The following is a 19,075-nucleotide window of genomic DNA, read 5'->3' as shown; positions in this document are numbered from 1 at the left end:
CTTATCATATATTTTAAGGTGTCAAGAGAATGCCCAAAGTGCAACATAGACACTCAGAGGATGATGGCACATCACCAAGACGGAGCTGAATACACCTTGGAAAGTCTGCTTATCCAGGAAACCTTCCTCAAGACTGTTCCTTGCACCAGATTGTGATCCAGGACTCTTTCCTCTATGCTCTGAGTATATTTACGGTCTCATATGAGGCTGCTCACCCAATCCCAAGATGTGCAAGGATATTTCAGAAACCCTTGGCAAAACCCAGTGTCTGTAAATATGACTACAGTGTTGGAATAAAAAAAGGCAACGTTGAGTCTCAGTGAATGAATCTGTGCAAGGGTTAGATGAAAGGTCTTATCTAACGGTATTTTTCTACCAAATCCTGCCTCCCCTCTACAGGATATCCTATTATATTCCATTACAATTACAAAAGACTCAGAAGTTGCGAAGACCAAACTCTGGGCACAATATTTCTAGAGTGGGTATAAAATAACATTAGGGAAGGCAAATGCAAAAAAAAAGGGGTGGGGGGACAGCCCTGTGGCGCAAGCAGTTAAGTGTGCGTGCTCCGCTGCGGTTGCCAGGGGTTCACCAGTTCAGATCCCGGGTGCGCACCGATGCACCGCTTGGCAAGCCATGCTTTGGCGGCGTCCCATATAAAGTGGAGGAAGATGGGCACGGATGTTAGCCCAGGGCCAGTCTTCCTCAGTAAAAAAAGAGGAGGATTGGCAGATGTTAGCACAGGGCTGATCTTCCTCACAAAAAAAAAAAAAAAGGTGGGGGGGGTGGCGTGGTGGTATAGTGGTTAGGTTCGTGCACTCCACTTCAGTGGCCCAGGGTTCACAGGTTCAGATCCCGGGCACAGACCTGTGCATTGCTTATTAAGCCATGCTGTGGCAGGCATCCCACATATAAAGTAGAGGAAGATGGGCATGGATGTTAGCCCAGGGCCAATCTTCCTTAGCAAAAAGAGGAGGATTGGCAACAGATGTTAGCTCAGGGCTAATCTTCCTCACCAAAAAAAAAAAAAAAGGAGTTCTAGGGAGCCTAAGCTGAATCTGAGCAGTATTTACTTTCTAAAAACATGTTTTCAGTAACATGGCAATTCTTCAAATAACTTGAAAACTAGTTGTGTAAGTCAGGGACCTAGAAAAGTTCTGACTGAGACAGCATTCAATTTTCTAGTGAATACGTGACAGCGGTACTGCTTTCATAGGGACCTTGGAAAGAAACATTTTATCACTGTCCAAACAAAACAGTTGTTGAGCTGTCTTTCGGCTTTTCTGAGAACTCAGCTAATTAATAAAATGGATTTATGAGTTCAAGCTAGACTGAATATGAAAAGTAAAAGAAAAAAGAACCCTTCTTTCTGAGAAAAAAAACAAATAGGCCAAGAGTCACCCCAACATACATATTTGGATTTGCTGTTTCTCAGTCAAGATCACCCCCAGCAGAGTTTCAAGGGCAAAACTTAAATCAAGAACAAAGGAGGAAAGGATGGGAGGCGAGAACAGAAGAGCAGCTGACCATGAGGGTAACCTGTTTGCAAATTTTCCTTTGGGATCAAATCCATTGTTAAGAAGGCTATATATTGACAGTGCTATGCCCCGCATCCCTATAGTCAATTAAGAGACAGTTGTCTGAGTTTACCTGCAAAGTAACTGAAGTCTGTGACTTTGCTCAAAGTAGAGTCCACAGGGTCAGAGTCCAGATAACCAGGCTAAAAAAGAGAAAAAACAAACTCAAACCAGCGGTTCATATGCTTATTTCCCAGATGTTCCAGTCCAATAAAATCTAACCATGACATTGAAATGAAAAACAAACGATTCTTGCTCATAATAAGAAAGAATTTAACTTACTCAAAACCAGAAGAGAGCAGAGGTGCGGGAAAATAAAGCAACACACATTTAGAAATATAGAATTTATTTATATTCACTGTAAGACAGTTTCACATTCTGCACGTGGTTACCAGAAGAGACATAACACTCGCAGAGTTGAAGAAGGTATACTGCTATCAGACACTGCTTATGCTGTGCGAGTCGGGAAATACTTATTTTCCCATTTAAAAAATTTAAGGCTCAGTTTCCAAAAGGTAATTTTACCACTTATTTTTCTGTTGAAGAAACTGGGAAAGTTGTGAAATAAACCACAGAGAGGTGGAGGGTGAGGGGCTATGCACACGCTTCTCCCATTCATACTCCAGCTAAAGACACTCAGTGTGATGTTCTGTTGTTGTTAAAGGCTCCTCCTATTTTAAAATGTGTTTCGTTACAAAATCAAACAAATCAGTAGATGGGAGAGGCATTAGGTACAGATCTTTATAGCATACAAACGAGGAAAACTAAAAACCTTATCACCAGTTGCTGGCTAAAAAGTGTTGATTCGCAATCTGCCTACATATAAATGCACACACACAGTAACTCGGACTCATTTTTCTTTGGTAAAGTTCACCAAATAGTATTTCTCTTCTAACAAACACACTAGTAAAAAATATTTACATTTGCTGTGGACTTTCAGATCAAGTGGCCACAAATTCGTCCTTTCTCCTAAATACCGTCCTTCATTTTTCTTTTCAACACAACCTTCACCTTGTGTTCAGTAGAACACAGCCACGACAGTAACCTTGAACGGATCTGTGATAGGCAGTTCAAGTGACCGAAGGGAGTGGGAGGAAAGGGAGTGAGAAAGCTAATCATAAAAAAAGAGTTCGGGTTATTTTTTGAGAATTACCATGTCAACAAGTTCCAAACACAATGAGTCCCCAAAGTGTTCTAGAAGCACTTTTTCCTGAACAAATATTTCATTCAATCAACAATGACATAATCATTTTACCAAAGGCAGAATCTGTTTAAACTCAGTGAACTCCCTCACAATTCACGAGGCTAATGCTACAAGAACAACAACAAAAGCCAAAAGGGGCACTGGTGGGTTCTGCCTCTGGCTTGAAGAGGTAGAGACAATCATCCTGTAGAAAAGATTAACAATAAAAAAACAAAAACAATAAAATAAAACAACACCCTCTCCCCCTGCTTCCCCGAAAAAACCACATTCCACTTCTAAGGGCTAGTTCTGGGACGCCAGGTTTTATCTCCAGGGTGGTATTCAGTCCGATTCCGAGTTGAGAGATCCGTTGCCCACGATCATCTTGCTGTAATTCTTCTGTTGCTCCTCCCTAAAGGTGTCCTTCACCTTTGCTCTCTTCAGCCCTCCATCCCTGGGATGAGAAAGACAAATAAATAAAAGACTCCCAGCAATGATTCAAAAGGGCCACCTATCGGGCCCGGCCCCATGGCTTAGCGGTTGAGTGCGCGTGCTCCACTACTGGCAGCCCGGGTTCGGATCTCGGGCGTGCACCGACGCACCGCTTCTCCGGCCATGCTGAGGCCACGTCCCACATACAGCAACTAGAAGGATGTGCAGCTATAACATACAACTATCTACTGGGGCTTCGGGGAAAAAAAAAGGAGGAGGATTGGCAATAGATGTTAGCTCAGAGCCGGTCTTCCTCAGCAAAAAGAGGAGGATTAGCATGGATATTAGCTCAGGGCTGATCTTCCTCCAAAAAACAAAACAAAAAAAAGGGCCACCTAATACATGGTGCGTCGTGCCATGGTGCTTAAGTGGTTGGCCAGCAACGGGACAAACACTGGATTTGGAAGCAGAAAGACCCAGATTTCAGTCTCTGCTCTACCACTTATCAGATGTGTGTTACTTTGAGGAAGGAACAATCTCTCTGATGCTTGGTTAAAAAAAAAAATAATATCTCCACCAGTTTCTTTTTAGAAGTTAAGGCTGCTCTATTCAGTATCTGGACTCTATATTAAACTAGGATTTTTTATCTATCTTTTTGCCCAAGGAAAGCAAAATACTGGTTTTTTTCATCCAATCGACCTGTCTTACCAAATGGAAAACTAAATACACATACAAGAAATGGTGAGGGTACTGCACATGTGTGGGTAAATTCTTTAAAGATAAATGAGTTAATCATTATTCGAATCTAATCCTACATCCAACCAAGTGTATTTTCATTCAAAGCACTATATATTTCAAGTATTTATAATCTTCTGTATTCCAAAACAGACTCAGAATAAAACAAACAACAAAATCAAAAATTGCATTCCACCGGCAGCTGCAGCCTATGGAAGCAGCATTCCTTCGTTCAGAGCCTGTGAATCTCTGAACTCTCTCCAGGGTGGTGAAACCACAGACCTGCCTGGGTTATAAGGACTCCCTCCGCATGCCTTTCCTTCTTCGGACTTCACAAGAAAAAGCAAACTGGAGCAGCTGGGAGGAGACTGGACTATCAGGGGCCACTGTTTCTCTCCTAATCTAATGTTTTTTATTTTAACTCCCAGGAGAGCATGGACTGAGAACTTGCTTACTTTATACAGTGCCTGTTTAGTTTCAACCCAGTTACCCACAAATGTTTACCAAGTGCTCTCTGATGATAATGAATGGATCATCGTTTAGCCAGTGAACTCGATGCCATGAGGACAGAACTTGACCTACAAACACACCTGCCTGAGCCCACTGCAATGTTCTGGCCTCTGGAGTCAAATCTAAGACACAGCCCACCAGTAAGTCCTCAACCGAAAAACAGATTTTGGTCCACAAATCTTCCAGGGGGTCAACTGTAGAAAATTTCCATGAAACGAGGTTATAAATTGTTGTTAGGTCTCCAGAATTGTCCACAAAAGCCTCCCTTATCCAAATGAGCTGTGTCTAACTATTCGTAGCATTTACATGAATTCTGATTAGCAAGAACTAAGGAAGGGAGGGAGAGACAGGAGAAAGGCCATTCCTCCTTTCCCCAGGTCCAGGCCAAAACTGGCCAAAAGTCGAAGTTAGCAACATTGCCTTTCAGCATCCTGACATTATTTTTATACAACTCTCCTTCCCAAGCCCCCAGTAAACCTCACACTGCTCTAAGCACCCCAACTGTGACTTGCTACCCCTAGAGACTTCAAAGTTTTACCCATTTCCCCTGTGCAATGGCAGCAGATCTCAGTTCTTAAGGAGGGCAGCAGTCATATATAAAAGCCAGTTAATTTACTTATTTTTTGTGTGTGTGAGGAAGATCAGCCCTGAGCTAACATCCATGCCAATCTTCCTCTTTTTGCTGAGGAAGACTGGCCCTGAGCTAACATCCCTGCCCATCTCCCTCCACTTTATCTCCCTCCCACGCTGCCACAGCACAGCCTGACAAGCGGTGTGTCGGTGCGCGCCCGGAATCCGAACCCGGGCCGCCAGCAGTGGAGCGTGCGCACTTAACTGCTACGCCACGGGGCCAGCCCCTAAAAGCCAGTTTAAAATAATGCAATTAAGGTCTCATTTAATCTAGGAAAAAACCAATCTAGACATGTTAATTTATACCCAATGAGTGAATGACAAATACATCCAGAAAGGCAGTGAGTCTATTTTCTTTTTAAAGAAGAGGTTAGGTAATTAAAAATAATCATTTATTATAAAATTGCAAATGGCCTTGATAAAAGGAAACTGAAAAATTCTGAGGATCATTTGGGACAGATTTCCTGTAAGCCAGTCTGTGGGAGTCTGCCCTGCAGCTGACTTTCTTCTGTTTTATCTCTCAAGGCTTTCTTCCTTTCCTAGTGCCTGAGGCTATGGAGCCAAAGCTCCCAGCTTTTCCTAACGGTCCAGGGCAGGAGCAGGGCTGGGATGTTAGGTAAGAGGCTGGTAAGGAATAGAAAACAATCAAGCCAGTTACACAAATGAACATGATCACTGGGGCATCTCCAAACAAAGGCACTGTAAACTAGGACATCGGTCAGCCTGTCGTTTCATGATGTTACGGCATCTGTAATTTAGTTTCACATATTCCAGCTTAGATAGTGAAACATAAAGGTTAGTCTTAAACCTATCTGAACACTAGTCTTGACCTTAGGGCCAGTCAGTTGCCCTAAAACAAGAACTCATACTCCAGGGCTGGTCAGCCAGGCATCTAATCGGAAAGCCACCCTCTGAAGGTGGCACTACAAGGCTTCAGCTGTCTTTATCTCCCATCAACTTCCCAAGCTTTGTCAATTAGCATAATGAATTTTAGAAATGGATTTTCACTATAGAAATCAGTGGCTTGTTAATTAGCAGAATGGATGCCAGAAACAGGATTTCCTGGGTGAAATTAATTGTATCCAAGATAGGAAAATGGATAAAATATGTTAGAGACATTCCCCACCCTTGCACTAAAGTGTATAAGAATCCAGTGAGCCCTTCTTCCAAGACGCTTAATCTCTCAACAGTCCCAAGTCCCTCTGAAGGTTCAGAAGGTCTTGGCGGTCTGGCTGACAGCCTGACTCAGTTAGCCAAATCCTGCTCCTAGAACATTGCTACAATTGCCTCCAATGAACTCGTTTTCAAAACACCAAAAAAGACAGACAGCAGGGACTTTATTACACTTATAGGACTTTAAGTATGGGCTGTTTTGTGCCAGCTTGCTAAAATAATGTCTGTGTGTAAGAATTTAATCTCCCATTATAATGTAGGTATAGTTAACCCTCACTGATACAGACTAAATGTTTGTGTCACAAAATTCATACACTGAAGCCCTGCCCCCCAATATGATGGTATTTGGAGATGTGGCCTTTGGGAGGTAATTAGGTTTAGATGAGGTCATGAGGGTGGGGCCCTCCAGATGGGATTAATGCCTTTATCAGAAGACACACCGGAGAGCTTGTGTGCTTGCTCACACTTGCTCCGTGAGCTAGCTCTCTCTCTCTCTCTCTGTCTCTCTATCTCTCTCTCTCCGCTCCCATGCTCGCATTAAGAAGAGATCACACAGCAAGAAGGAGACATTTGCAAGCCAAAAGGGAGAGAGAGCTCTCACCAGAAACCCACCATGCTGGCACCCTGATTTCAGACTTCCAGCCTTCAGAACTGTGAGAAACTAAATTTCTGCTGTTTAAGCCACCCAGTCTATGGTAGTTTGTTATGGCAGCCCGAGCCAATTAATACACTCACCTACATTCAATCTTTCTCAAACAAATAAACAAAAAAAACTAAAACCATAGTTATCTATAATTAAAATATTTCATTTATTTCAAGTTTTTAAGTTTTCTTTAATATAGTTATAGCTAGACTTAAATATGAACAACCTATAAGTTGCCCCTTGCCTCCCAGGGTCCATTCCCTACCCCCAAATCCATTCTCACTTTCTTCTTCAGTAAAAGAACCCTAAATTTTAGCTACACACATGGCACCCAGAAGAACCACTACATTCTCCAGCGTCCTTTGCAGCTAAGCGTTATCACGTGACTTGAGTTCTAGCCAATGGATACAAGTGGAAGTAGCTTGTCCAACTTCTAGCCTGTGTTCTTAAAGAGATGGGTATGTTTTAATCCCTCCCAGCTAGTCATTTGCTGAACACACTGGGTAGAGTTGGAGCAGCCAGCTTGGACCATCAAGTAGAAGCACATTGAGGACAGTAGAACAATACAGAATGAGCTGGGTTGTTTTTTTTTTGTGTGAGGAAGATCAGCCCTGTGCTAACATCTGCCAATCCTCCTCTTTTTTTTGGTGAGGAAGACTGGCCCTGGGCTAACATCCGTGCCCATCCTCCTTCACCTCACATGGGAGGCCGCCACAGCATGGCCTGCCAAGCAGTGCATCGGTGCACACCCAGGATCCGAACCGGCAAACCCCGGGCCGCCGCAGCGGAGCGCGCGCACTTAACCGCTTGCGCCACCAGGCCGGCCCCAACAACGAGCTGTTATACCAGCCTGGGCTGCCTATGTTTAAGTGAGAGGGATAAACTTCTATCTTATTTAAGCCATTGTTATTTTGTATAAACCATTGTCACTTTCAGCTAAACCTCCAGCTAACTAGCATAATAAATGACATTATTAAAAGTGATTTTTTTTCTTAACTAAAAAAAGTGATAGTACCTCTGAAAAATTTCTTACCAAGGAAGCTCAGTCAATCCTCCTTGTACAGCAATAGCAGACCTAACCCTATTAGCAAACTGGACTGCATCTTCTCCTTCCTGGGGAAAAAAAAATTACAAGTACATCTTGGGGAAAGAATTTTCAAATAATGCCTTAAAACATCTCATAATCATTTAGATTTGTTTTAAAATATAAGATTCACATTTTAGCTCAAATATGTTGTATTCTCAGTCAATCATAGCAAATATCATTTGTTCTATCAAGAAAATGCAGTGCCGTCTTGTTTAATACTTTTTATCATGTGTATATACTTATTATGCTCTTTATTAGTCTCATCCAAGATATAACATTCCACAATATCTGTAGGTTCAATAAACCAACAGCAATTGTAAAAACTATTATGGAAAAGAGTCTTTGAATATAAAATGATTTGAAGAAAGCTAAATACATTTTTTAAAAATGACTCATTTGCTGAGAAAGTAGAAAGTTAAGTCCAGCTCTAGCTGATGTGAAGAAGGGAGACAGCCAGGTTTTCAGGTGAAGGTTCTCTGGCCTTTATCTGATTAGATAAAGCACCAAAGACCAACCATCATGGAAGGATACCTCTCTGGTCATGGGGGGCATGTACCAGACGTCACAGACGATGGCCCAGCTGGTCATTATTCGAAGCAGGTAGCTCACCATGTTGTATTTACTACTGTTCCAAAATGCATCACCAAACTGAGGGTTATACTGAGAAAAAAGAACAAAAACACATCCCAGTTATGAACTAAGTGGTGGCTTCTCTTATCCTGCCAATGTTTTCAAGGTGGCAGGCCAAACAACTCTATCAGATTCCAAGAAAAAGATAAGCTACTTTACTTCACAGAAATAACAAAAAAGTAAACGAGCCAGCTAACTCCTCTGACTAGAGCCCCAGAGCACTGCAACAGAGGGCTATTTATGCAACTCTTAAATATCTGTCTCCCACTTAACTGGAAAGTGGGTGGAAGTAGAGACGGTATCGGTTTTGCCTTTGACTGTGCCCTCAGCACTCAGGCACTGGCCTGGCACACAGTCACCTAGTACATATCTATACATATTATCAATAGAGAGAGAGAGACAGAATGATCAAGTAAGTGGGGCAAAATGTAAATAACTGGTGAATCTGAGAAAAGAGAATACAAGTGCTCCTTATTCTTGCAAATTTTAAGTGTGACGTTATATCAAAATAAAGTTGCCAAGTCACTGTCCTCTTTTTGGACAGGGGGCAGATATCTGTTTTACCTTAATTGCAACTGGATGTATGGTTCCTCCAATTTCAAAGCTTCCCTTTTTAAACATCATGACTGAAGTGTTGTTGATGCAAGTTCCTGCAGGGGAATAGGAGTGGGGGGTGGGGGTGGGGTGAATATTTTTAAAAGTAGTCATTTTTTAAACAAATTTTTTGTGTGTGTGTGTGAGGAATATCAGCCCTGAGCTAACATCCATGCCAATCCTCCTCTTTTTGCTGAGGAAGACTGGCCCTGGGCTAACATCTGTGCCCATCTTCCTCCACTTTATGTGGGACGCCGCCTCAGCATGGCCTGACAAGCGGCGCGTCGGTGCACACCTGGGATCCGAACTCGGGCCACCAGCAGCAGAGCGCGCGCACTTAACTGCTATGCCATGGGGCTGGCCCCTAAACAAATTTTTAAAAGGAATTATTTTTATATAAAATAATCTTAAATATTCAAATCATATCAAAATGACAGACATTTTACTACCATTTCACTGCTTAAGTACTACTTCAACAGTTTCAAGCAGGTTTAATAACAAATTTTTACTTTATTATTGAATACTCTACAGATACACCTTCTTCGCAACAGACAACAATTTCAATACATTTAAAATAAGGACCTTTAAAAAGTTACAGACAATATCTTTCTAAGTTCATTACACAGAAATAATTTTTAAGATCGAAAAGGTACCATGACTTCCATCAACTCTCAAAAGAAAGCAGGGTATTACTAGCTCAGAAAAGCCCATCCCATTCTTATAGGACAGCAGAGATCTAGACTAAGAATGCTAATTCTAGAACAATCCAATTCCTCACACACTTTGGGTGCTTGTTGTTATCAACTATAGTTTAGGAGGCAGTCTCCCTTCTTACCTTCAGGAAAGATTAATATGGGTAATTTTTTCCTATCAGCAATGTGTTCTTTTAATCTGTGAAGAAAAACAAAGGCTCAAAATTCCACCTTTAGAAAGAGAGAGGTGGGAATCCTCTTTGGTATTCTTTACGCTTTACTAGCACGAAGATATTGTAAAGCAATAAGGAGAACAGAAATAAGATATAAGTAAAGGAAATAAACTCAAATTGGTCCCTTTCTAAAAAAGTGTAAGGATATCTGCACTACTTCAACTTCTCTCATCTCAAAGTGAGTGATGTTTCAGTGCCTTCTGCCTACTCTGAAAAACAAATGCTAGGCAGTCATGCGACCCAAGCTCTGGAGCCCCATGTCATGAGCTCTATGCTCTTCTCCATGTACTTATATTTCCTCATCTGAAAAATGGGAATATTGATTGCTGGACCCGTCTGCCTTATGGCCAGTAAGTATAAGAAGACTCCTTAAGTGAGTCAGGCTGAACTTGCCTATGAAACATGCACCATAAAGCTGAGAACGACAGTTCTTCCAGACTCAGGTCCTGTCCTCCCTGCAGCCAGCCCTATATTCCCAACTGCTTCACCGGAGGCTGGTATGGCTGAGAGAGAGAGATCACAGCTGCCAGAGCATCCCACTGCTAAATAATCTCAAGACAGGGAACAGTTTTTCTAACCTTAAAGAGATTTCAACACATACTTTTCATTTTATTCTGAAGAGCATGGCCCACCTTCACGTTTACAGAAGCAATGACCAGAGTGCCTTCAGTTAACGGCCTCAGGCAAAAAGCTGTTTCCCAGCAAAGGTTTCTAGTAGCTTATCTCTATCCCAAGCCCCAGAGGTTCCCTCTCCTGTTCCATAAAGATCATCAGCTCTGTCTGTCTCTAGATAGATTTATGTGATAACGGTCATGCAGCAAACACTTAATCACCATCTATTTATTCAGCAAACACTTGCCAATTATTTAACTTCCGAGGCCCTAATTTTTAACTTTGAAAATTCAGTGGCTGGACTATACCTAAGTTACAGCAATATAAACTTGTGTGCCTTCTAACCTTATTATATGTCCCACTATGACCACAGAATTAAAATTTTTAAAAATCTAGCTAAGGCAAGTGATTCACCAGAAAAAGCCAACCTGAGCTAACATCTGCCAATCCTCTTCTTTTTGCTGAGGAAAACTGGCCCTGGGCTAACATCCATGCCCATCTTCCTACACTTTATATGAGACGCTGCCACAACATGGCTTGACAAGCAGTGCGTCGGTGCACACCCGGGATCCAAACCGGTGAACCCCGGGCGGCCGCAGCGGAGCGCGCGCACTTAACCGCTTGCGCCACCGTGCCAGCCCCTCTATGTTTTAGTTTTAATCCTTGGTACTGCTCTGCCCTCTCTGGCAGGAAGGCCAAGATTTATCAGATTTCATGCTACCCCAAGGAACACTGAGTAATGTCACTGCTTACCTCTTAGTAACCAGGTGCCGATCCTTCATTTCTGAGCGTTCAAACCAGACATGTGGACAAGCCTTGACCATAGCTCTCTGAATAATTCCCATCAATCCTCCATGAACCTGACCAACCTGGAAGGACCATGAGGAAAAGAGAAAAAAAGAGAAAAATGTAAAGGCACAGATGTCCAAAGAAAGCCTTTTTTTTTTTAGTACCAGTAACTTCCTATTCCCCACTCAGAGAAAGGATTGGCATTCTTGTACTGACTGAAGTTCTTAGTCTATTCAAAGGATATGAATAGCCAAATATAAGCAAAAAGCGTTCTCTGGCACTTTTGAATTTTAGGCTGTGTTGTTACGCTAGCTATCCTCTACCTTTAAAAAATAGAGTTCTTTCAACCTATTCAAGAGCAGAGAAATGCACATTAAAACTACACTGAAATACCATTTCTCACCCATCAGACTGACAAAGATTCAAAAGCTTGACAATGCCCTCTGAGCCAAAGCTATGGGAAAAGGGCATTCTCAGACATTGCTTGGGATGGGCAAGATTCTAACAGCCATGGAAGGAAATCGGGCAATATCTACTAAATGTATATCTACATATACATTTATGCTTCAACTCAATAATTCCACTTCTGGGAATTTACCCCAAAGATATACCTCCAACAAAATGAAAATACATATACACAAGGATTTAATTGCAGCATTATTTGTAATTGTGAGATATTGGAAACTATCTAAATGTCCAAACACAAGAAATTAAATGAATAAACTATGGTACATACACACAATAGAGTACTATGCAGCTGGGAAAAGAACAAGGTTGATTTCTATGACTGATAAGGAGTGATTTCTAGGAGATATTGTTAAGTGAAAAAAGCAAATTGCAGAAGAACAAATATAATATGCCACCTTTTGAGTAAGACAGAAAGGGAAATAGAGGCATATATTTGTTTATCACTACAAAAAGAAAGGATAACCAAAACCAAAATGAAGCTGGAAACTTGCAAGGGTAGGAGGCAATGGGGTAGAAGGGACATGGGAGAAAGGGATAGTTCTATGAGTATACATTTTTTGTTTAGTTTTAACATTTGGAAGCATGCTAATGTCCTACATATTCAAAAAATAAATCAACAAGAATGGGACTGGCAAACTGAAACAAATGAACCCAACTGTATTTCAAACAAATAAAAGAACACCACTGAAAGAAGTGGAAAAAATCCAAGAAATTTACCAAGACAGTATTTGACCACACACCCTCCATCTCTGGGTGAGGTACCAAGAAGAACTATAAAATATCCTGAATTCTTTTTACAACATTTGTTTTTTGTAGTGAAACAGGTGAAGCAATTCTGAAACAATTTCAGACATATTGTAGGATGGAGAAAATGAATAAATATGTTGATATTGTTGGAAAACGGAGTTTTCATTGTGAAAAAAGGAGATACAAATATGGATTGGGGGAAAGCAAGAAAGAACTTGATGAATGGATATAGACTCAGATTTCCAAGATTATATTAATATTATAAATAAATATTAAATATAAATATATTAAAAATATAAATATTTTACACACATTTTTACATAGAAAGAGAGGGAGAAAGTCAGTGCATGAGGATGCGAATGATAAAGTGAACGGGGCAAAATGTTATCAACAGGTAAATATGGATAATGGGCATACGGATATTCTATGTAACATTCTTATTACTACAACTTCTCTGTAAGTTGTAAAATATTTCTAAACCGAAAAAAAAAGTAGAAGTCTTTGTGTAGGAGGAAAAAGAGGCTTTAAAAAGTCACTGAGAAGAGATCTTGAATGTTTTCAGCTATTTAGTTTATGTTTAGCAAAAAGAGGCCAAATGTGACCTCTGGAGGTTAGCAGTACAGTTTCCTCCCACTTCTGCCCTACTGCCTCTGACTTAAATCCAGTTGGCTTTAGGTTTGTGATCTCTCAACCCACTGGAAAGTTCACAGGTACTATGCTTTTCTAAACCTTGGTTAATATTGTAACTGCAGTCATACACAATCAAAAAGCATGGCAAATGCCGACAAAATTCTGATGCTCTCAATCACAAATGAATTATACTCAACTCTTTGTTGACCAAGACACAGAATGACTATGGTCTCAGAAACATAAAATCGTGATTAGGCAAGCTGGTTAAAATGCCTGAACCTCTGCTTTCTCATCTACAACAAAATCTCGGCCCTCAACCTCAGTGGATTACAGAGAAGGTCAAATATAATGGATGTGAAAGTGCTTGTCCACATAAATGCAAGAAATTATTATGATACACCCAGAACCGTGCTGTGCATCTACCAAGAATTGTTAAAGTGGGGCCAGCCCGGTGGCATAGTGGTTAAGTTTGCGCGCTCTGCTTCGGCGGCCCAGGGTTCACAGGTTCGGATCCTAGGTGTGGACATACACCACTCGTCAGCCATGCTGTGGTGGTGACCCACATACAAAATAGAGGAAGACTGGCACAGATGTTAGCTCAGGGCTACTCTTCCTCAAGCAAAAAAAGAGGAAGATTGGCAACAGATGTTAGCTTAGGGCCAATCTTCCTCACCAAAAAAAAAAAAAAAAAGAATTGTTAATGTGAGCGTCCTTGGATTAGCTTTCCAGGGACCCATAAACATCTTGAAATTATACACAAAATTGTATGATGCACATGTATGTTGTTGTTGTTGTTGTTTTCTAAAACAACGGTACATAACTGTTAATTGATTTCTAACCAAAAGAAAGTTAAGAACTACCAATTCTCATAAGGCTTTTCAGAGAGGTGGTTAAAGTTTCCTTAGATTCAGAAAGAGCTCCACAGCTTAGAAAAATTTAATAATGTGTTAAAATGCAGTTGCCCAAGAGTTATATATCTGAACTTGTATTTTAGACAGATTAAATATCTGGCAATAAGTTAGTTTTTACAAAGGCCTTCAAAGCCCTCTCAATGATGGTATAACCCACGGATAGTCCAATACTGGCACATGTGCCAGCACCCCTCACTCTCCTACCTGTAGCAGACACTTAATCAATAATGGATCCCTTCAAATGTCTTCCCAGAAAAGCACACCCAACCAGGACTATCAGTCACCAGAGCTGACAAGTGGAATAAAATCCATCTACTCTTTCTGAAACCCAAGCCACCACCATGAGATATGAAAAGAAGATTCCCCAGGAGCCCTCTCCCATCATTCTATTCCGCACACAAGCTTAGGTCATATTTAACACCATGTAGGAAAAGACATCTTTAGCTATCCTCCAAAATCTACCTGACACATACATAAAAGAGAGGAAAGAAATCTTGACAAGTTCTTAGGGGCAATGGAAAACAAAGATTTAAAATATGTCAGAATGTGGTTCATCCCACCAAAAGATCTTTTGAGGTGTCTGATTTTATTGTGGGTTTTGTGGTTTGTTGTTGGGTTTTTTCATTTCTTTTCTTTTCTTTTCCTTTCTTTTGGGGCTGTAGGCAAAAACCAAGAAAGGCAATGTGGTATAAATATTTGCCTTTCTTGCTTGATCTTCATTAAAAAGATAAATTTTTTTTTAATTGCATATGACTCCTTGAAGGAAGACAGAACTAACTGCCTGGGAAAGGCTTTGTACAGCTCTAAGGAGGAAGACTTGAATGTCTCAGTGTTATTAAACATTGCAGGGATTTTAGAAGCAAGATGAAATCAACTTTATAAAGTCCTATCAAGCTCAAATATGTCTACATCTCAGTAAGCTAATTTTTTACTACCCTAAATATAACGGCTATTGCCTTTCTTTTTCTTGCACTATCTATTCCTTATGTAAATACATTACATAACTTATATAGCTACAGTAGTATAACCCAGTCACTTTCTAATATAAAATTCACTTCATAATTTGTGCCAAAATAAATTAAGAGTTTGCACAATCCAGAAAACATGCAACAACTTGAAATCTCAATGAGCTGCTCTTACCATAGCATAGCATCCATCCGTTGTCAAGATCAAAACATCTATTGGGGAGGTATGGTTGGCAACACAAATGCCTCCCCTCTGGGGTCTATACTGCCTGCAATTACAAACAATGGTAAATGCTAAACCTTGAAAAATGCCCACGACTTTGCAGAACAGCATGTAGAGATTCATCCTATTTTGTTTTAGAAAGTACGTTAAAAAAATAGTTTCAAAGTATATGGCCCATCTTGAAAAGCTTAACTCTAGGCAGTATGATGGGAGTGGGGTAAGAGCACAGGAGAAAGGACCCACGACTTTCCCCTTACATATATTTATGTTGCATTTTTGTAATGATCATATTTTCCTTTTATATGAAAAAATAATTTTAAAACATTAGACTGAATTACAAAGATTCCATAACTTGAATAAATTTTGTGATACGTAAATTCCACTTATTTTATCATAAGTATTTTCATATTATTTCAATCTTCATAAGCATCACTTTTAATGGCTTCATTGTGAGCCACAGAGTAAATGTACTATAGTTTCTTCCCTCCTATCCCCCTAAAGCAGAGGTTGGCAAGTTTTTCCAACCACAGACCAGATAGTAAATACTTGAGGCTTTGCAAGCCAGCCAATCCTTGTCAAAACTATTGGACTCTGCTGTTTTGGTACAAAGGCAGCCACACACAATATGTAAATGAATGAACATGGCTGTGTTCCAATGAAACTCTAATTACAAAAAACAGACGGCAGGACACACTTGGCCTCCAGGCCCATAGTCTAGTTTGCCGACCTCTGTCCTAGAGGTTCAACCAGTATTTGACACTAAGGAAGCAAAGCAGTTTTCTTTGGGCCAATCTAGAGAAGAAAGAGAATCAAATGCATCACAACTTTAGCATATTTTCCTTACAATTGGAGCAATTCTATAAGAAGTTATGAACTTCTCTCTATGTAACTAAAGCACCTTTTCTGTAGAAGATCTCTCCTCTGATCACACTTCTACCAAAATATTCTCTTCTACTCCTCATGCCAAAACTCATAGCCCAATCACAAAACATTAGAAATTTAAGGGGCCTTTTATGTTAACACATGGTAAAGCCAAATGACAAAATGTTTCCCTTCTACAAATGAGCCAGGAAGATCCATTCAGGAAAAAAGAGAGGCTTGTCCTAGAGCTCTTAAAATAATGATGTTATATGTAAAAAAACCAAAATTGAGTTAAAAGAAAAGTAATTCAAAAACAATGAAAATTCCCTTCACTCAGCTAATAAGTTCACTCAGCTACCTTTATCCTCTGTGACTAGGGGTGAGGGAAGCAGAATGTCGTGCTCTGTTTTAAGGCTCACTTATGGAATTTTAGAAGCGGCACGACTGAGACTAGAAAGACTAGAAACCAGCCTCCAGACTCCAAGTCTATCCTCCTTCCACCACCCTAAAGGCCTGTCAACTTCACTATTTTTTAAATCAGACAGACCCAGTTCAAACCTGACTCTGCCACTTCCTAGCTGTATGACCCGAGACAACCAGTCCCAGCGTTTCCACTGCTTTACCTGTAAAATGGGATAACAGCACCCACCTCAGAGGGATGACCTATGAGAAGCACAGGCCTGGCCTGTGCACCACAAACGCCCAATGATGAGTGTCATTACAGATTTATTATCATGTTCCTTCTGCAAATGGATTGCTTTTTTAAAGTGTTTCTGGGCATTGTTACATCTGTGACACTCTAAGCAGCGGGGATGAACACACTGGAAGTACTCTTACTTCAACTGCTTCCTCCCACCCACTTTCAAGGCTCTCCTGTCAATCACACGCTGGATTTACCTAGAGAAAGGCAGGCACACACAAGCCAGCAGACACTCACTTGTTATGATAATGAATGGTACCAGAGAGGGCTCGCACACAGATCCGGCAGCAAGTCAGGTGGACCAGTTCACTCAGCCAGTTTTTGAGGCTGAAGAAAAGACAAAACATTTTATTCTGCAGTTCTGGGCACTCCTAAGAAAAAATACAACAAAAGCTTCAATGTGCTCCTTCACAGCAGCACTCTGTGTTCTGAAACACAAGCACAGGTCAAGTCTTATAGTCTCATTGAGGCATTTAGGACAAAACTTTGGTGGAAAATAGCTCCCATCATATTAGACTATCATGATACATTCCTGACCAAGATAAGCTGAAGTTTCTTTGGTCTCGGCCTTACGAGCTTGACAACTACTCTCTTGCCCTCCTTGAGTTCCTCTGTCCATTGCTTTCTTCTCTTCTTTTCCTCCTTGAAAAACAACTTCTTAAGATTTATATGAAAGTATGATGGAAAATCAAATAAAGACTATGAATATGAAGTCAGCAGGATTTTAATAAGTGTGCTGAGGCCATAAATTGGTGCAATACATAGGAATCAAATAAATATTCTCTTTGTGGACTCAGCTAAGAAAAGGGACAATCCTATCTATGGCTGGGTGGAAGGAAACATCTTACCTGCTGTCTGGCAGCTGCCCCACCAGTGTAGTTCCCATAACCAACAGAGTGATCCCAATGAAAGCCAAGGTAACCCTGAAAAAGCAAAGAAAACATCATGCACAAGTTAGTTAAACAGTAGAGGAAAAGGGAAAGAACCTAAAAGTTCATAAATAATGAACTTGTAAATACGGTATGGAGCATCCATGCTATGGAATATAACGCAGTCATTTAAAAAAATGGGTAAATCTATAGATTCTGACATGGAAGATGGTCCTTGGTACATTTTGAGAGGAAAAAAGCAAACTAAGTTTCAAAATAATATATAGAGTATGATACCATTTTCACAATAATAGTAAGCACATAACTCATCTATAGACGCACAGAGAAGGCCTGGAAATCTGTTCACAAAACTGCCAAGTTCAATCTACGTAATGATCAAAGGGTTAAGCGGGCTCGTGAAGGGAATAAATTAAAAGTCTTGCCCTTCTGCTTTTCTGAATTACTTTAGTTTTTATTTAAATACACACATACTACCTTCTTGTATAATATAAGAAAAAAGCTTCGTGTTGTATAAAGGAGTCATTTCAGGTTGAAAGTACTTATTTTGTTCAAGATGCTTTGGTGTGGTGTGGTATGGTTGTAAAAGGAAATATCTTGCAAAGGTCTGAAATTGACTTGTTTTTCTGTGTTTTTTAATGATGGGAGTGCAAAAGGGTATAATTCAAATTTTTCTCAAAGGAATTTAAAATTTATAGCAAATGGCAAAAGAGTTATACTTAAAGGCTCTTTCATAATAAGAACACGAAATCATCTCTCCAGGTAGGAATCCTTTAATGCAAATCTAACTGTTGTCCCCTTGTAGGTTCAAGGTAACTCAGAAGTTAGCAAACAAGGTATCTGACAATACCTCTAATCTCCGCATACACACTTCCTCATTTTTGAAAAGTGCTTTTAATATACATTCTAATCACTTCAAAAAGAAAATAGTCATTTTTAGAAATGTAAACAGAATTACTCAAAAAGAAAAGGCTGAGATTTAAAATCTTTCAAAATAAATAGGGCTTCCTTTTTATAAATACCTTGGTAAGGTGTTAAACCTTCTTCAAGTTTTGGTTTAACACTTCTAACAGCAATTTGAAGGTCAGATTCAGTTTTCTTTAGATGTCATATTTTCACGTCTCTGATGCAATAACTAAATCACTGTTTAATCTCATCCATCA

The 19,075-nt window shown here is 40.2% G+C and overlaps 1 protein-coding gene across 2 annotated transcripts in view; it reads right to left on the bottom strand.

Moving 5' to 3' along the window:
- Positions 1–1,906: 1,906 nt before the first annotated feature.
- GPAT3 (glycerol-3-phosphate acyltransferase 3) overlaps positions 1,907–19,075 on the bottom strand; it is a 65,555-nt gene continuing 48,386 nt past the window's right edge. For both annotated transcript variants that reach the window (XM_058547428.1, XM_058547427.1), the window contains 9 exons: positions 17,874–17,948; positions 17,263–17,352; positions 15,417–15,510; positions 11,485–11,600; positions 10,030–10,085; positions 9,165–9,250; positions 8,502–8,630; positions 7,917–7,996; positions 1,907–3,214 (listed from right to left, as the gene is read on the bottom strand). In XM_058547428.1, the coding sequence (XP_058403411.1) occupies positions 3,103–3,214; positions 7,917–7,996; positions 8,502–8,630; positions 9,165–9,250; positions 10,030–10,085; positions 11,485–11,600; positions 15,417–15,510; positions 17,263–17,352; positions 17,874–17,948 (838 nt within the window). In that variant the 3' untranslated portion in view covers positions 1,907–3,102. The remainder of the gene's footprint in view (positions 3,215–7,916; positions 7,997–8,501; positions 8,631–9,164; positions 9,251–10,029; positions 10,086–11,484; positions 11,601–15,416; positions 15,511–17,262; positions 17,353–17,873; positions 17,949–19,075) is intronic.

Source organism: Diceros bicornis, chromosome 8 (genome assembly GCF_020826845.1).
Source record: "Diceros bicornis minor isolate mBicDic1 chromosome 8, mDicBic1.mat.cur, whole genome shotgun sequence".
Lineage (NCBI taxonomy): Eukaryota > Metazoa > Chordata > Mammalia > Perissodactyla > Rhinocerotidae > Diceros > Diceros bicornis.
Note: the sequence above shows the minus strand (reverse complement) of the source record. Positions and strands in the feature narration are given on the sequence as shown.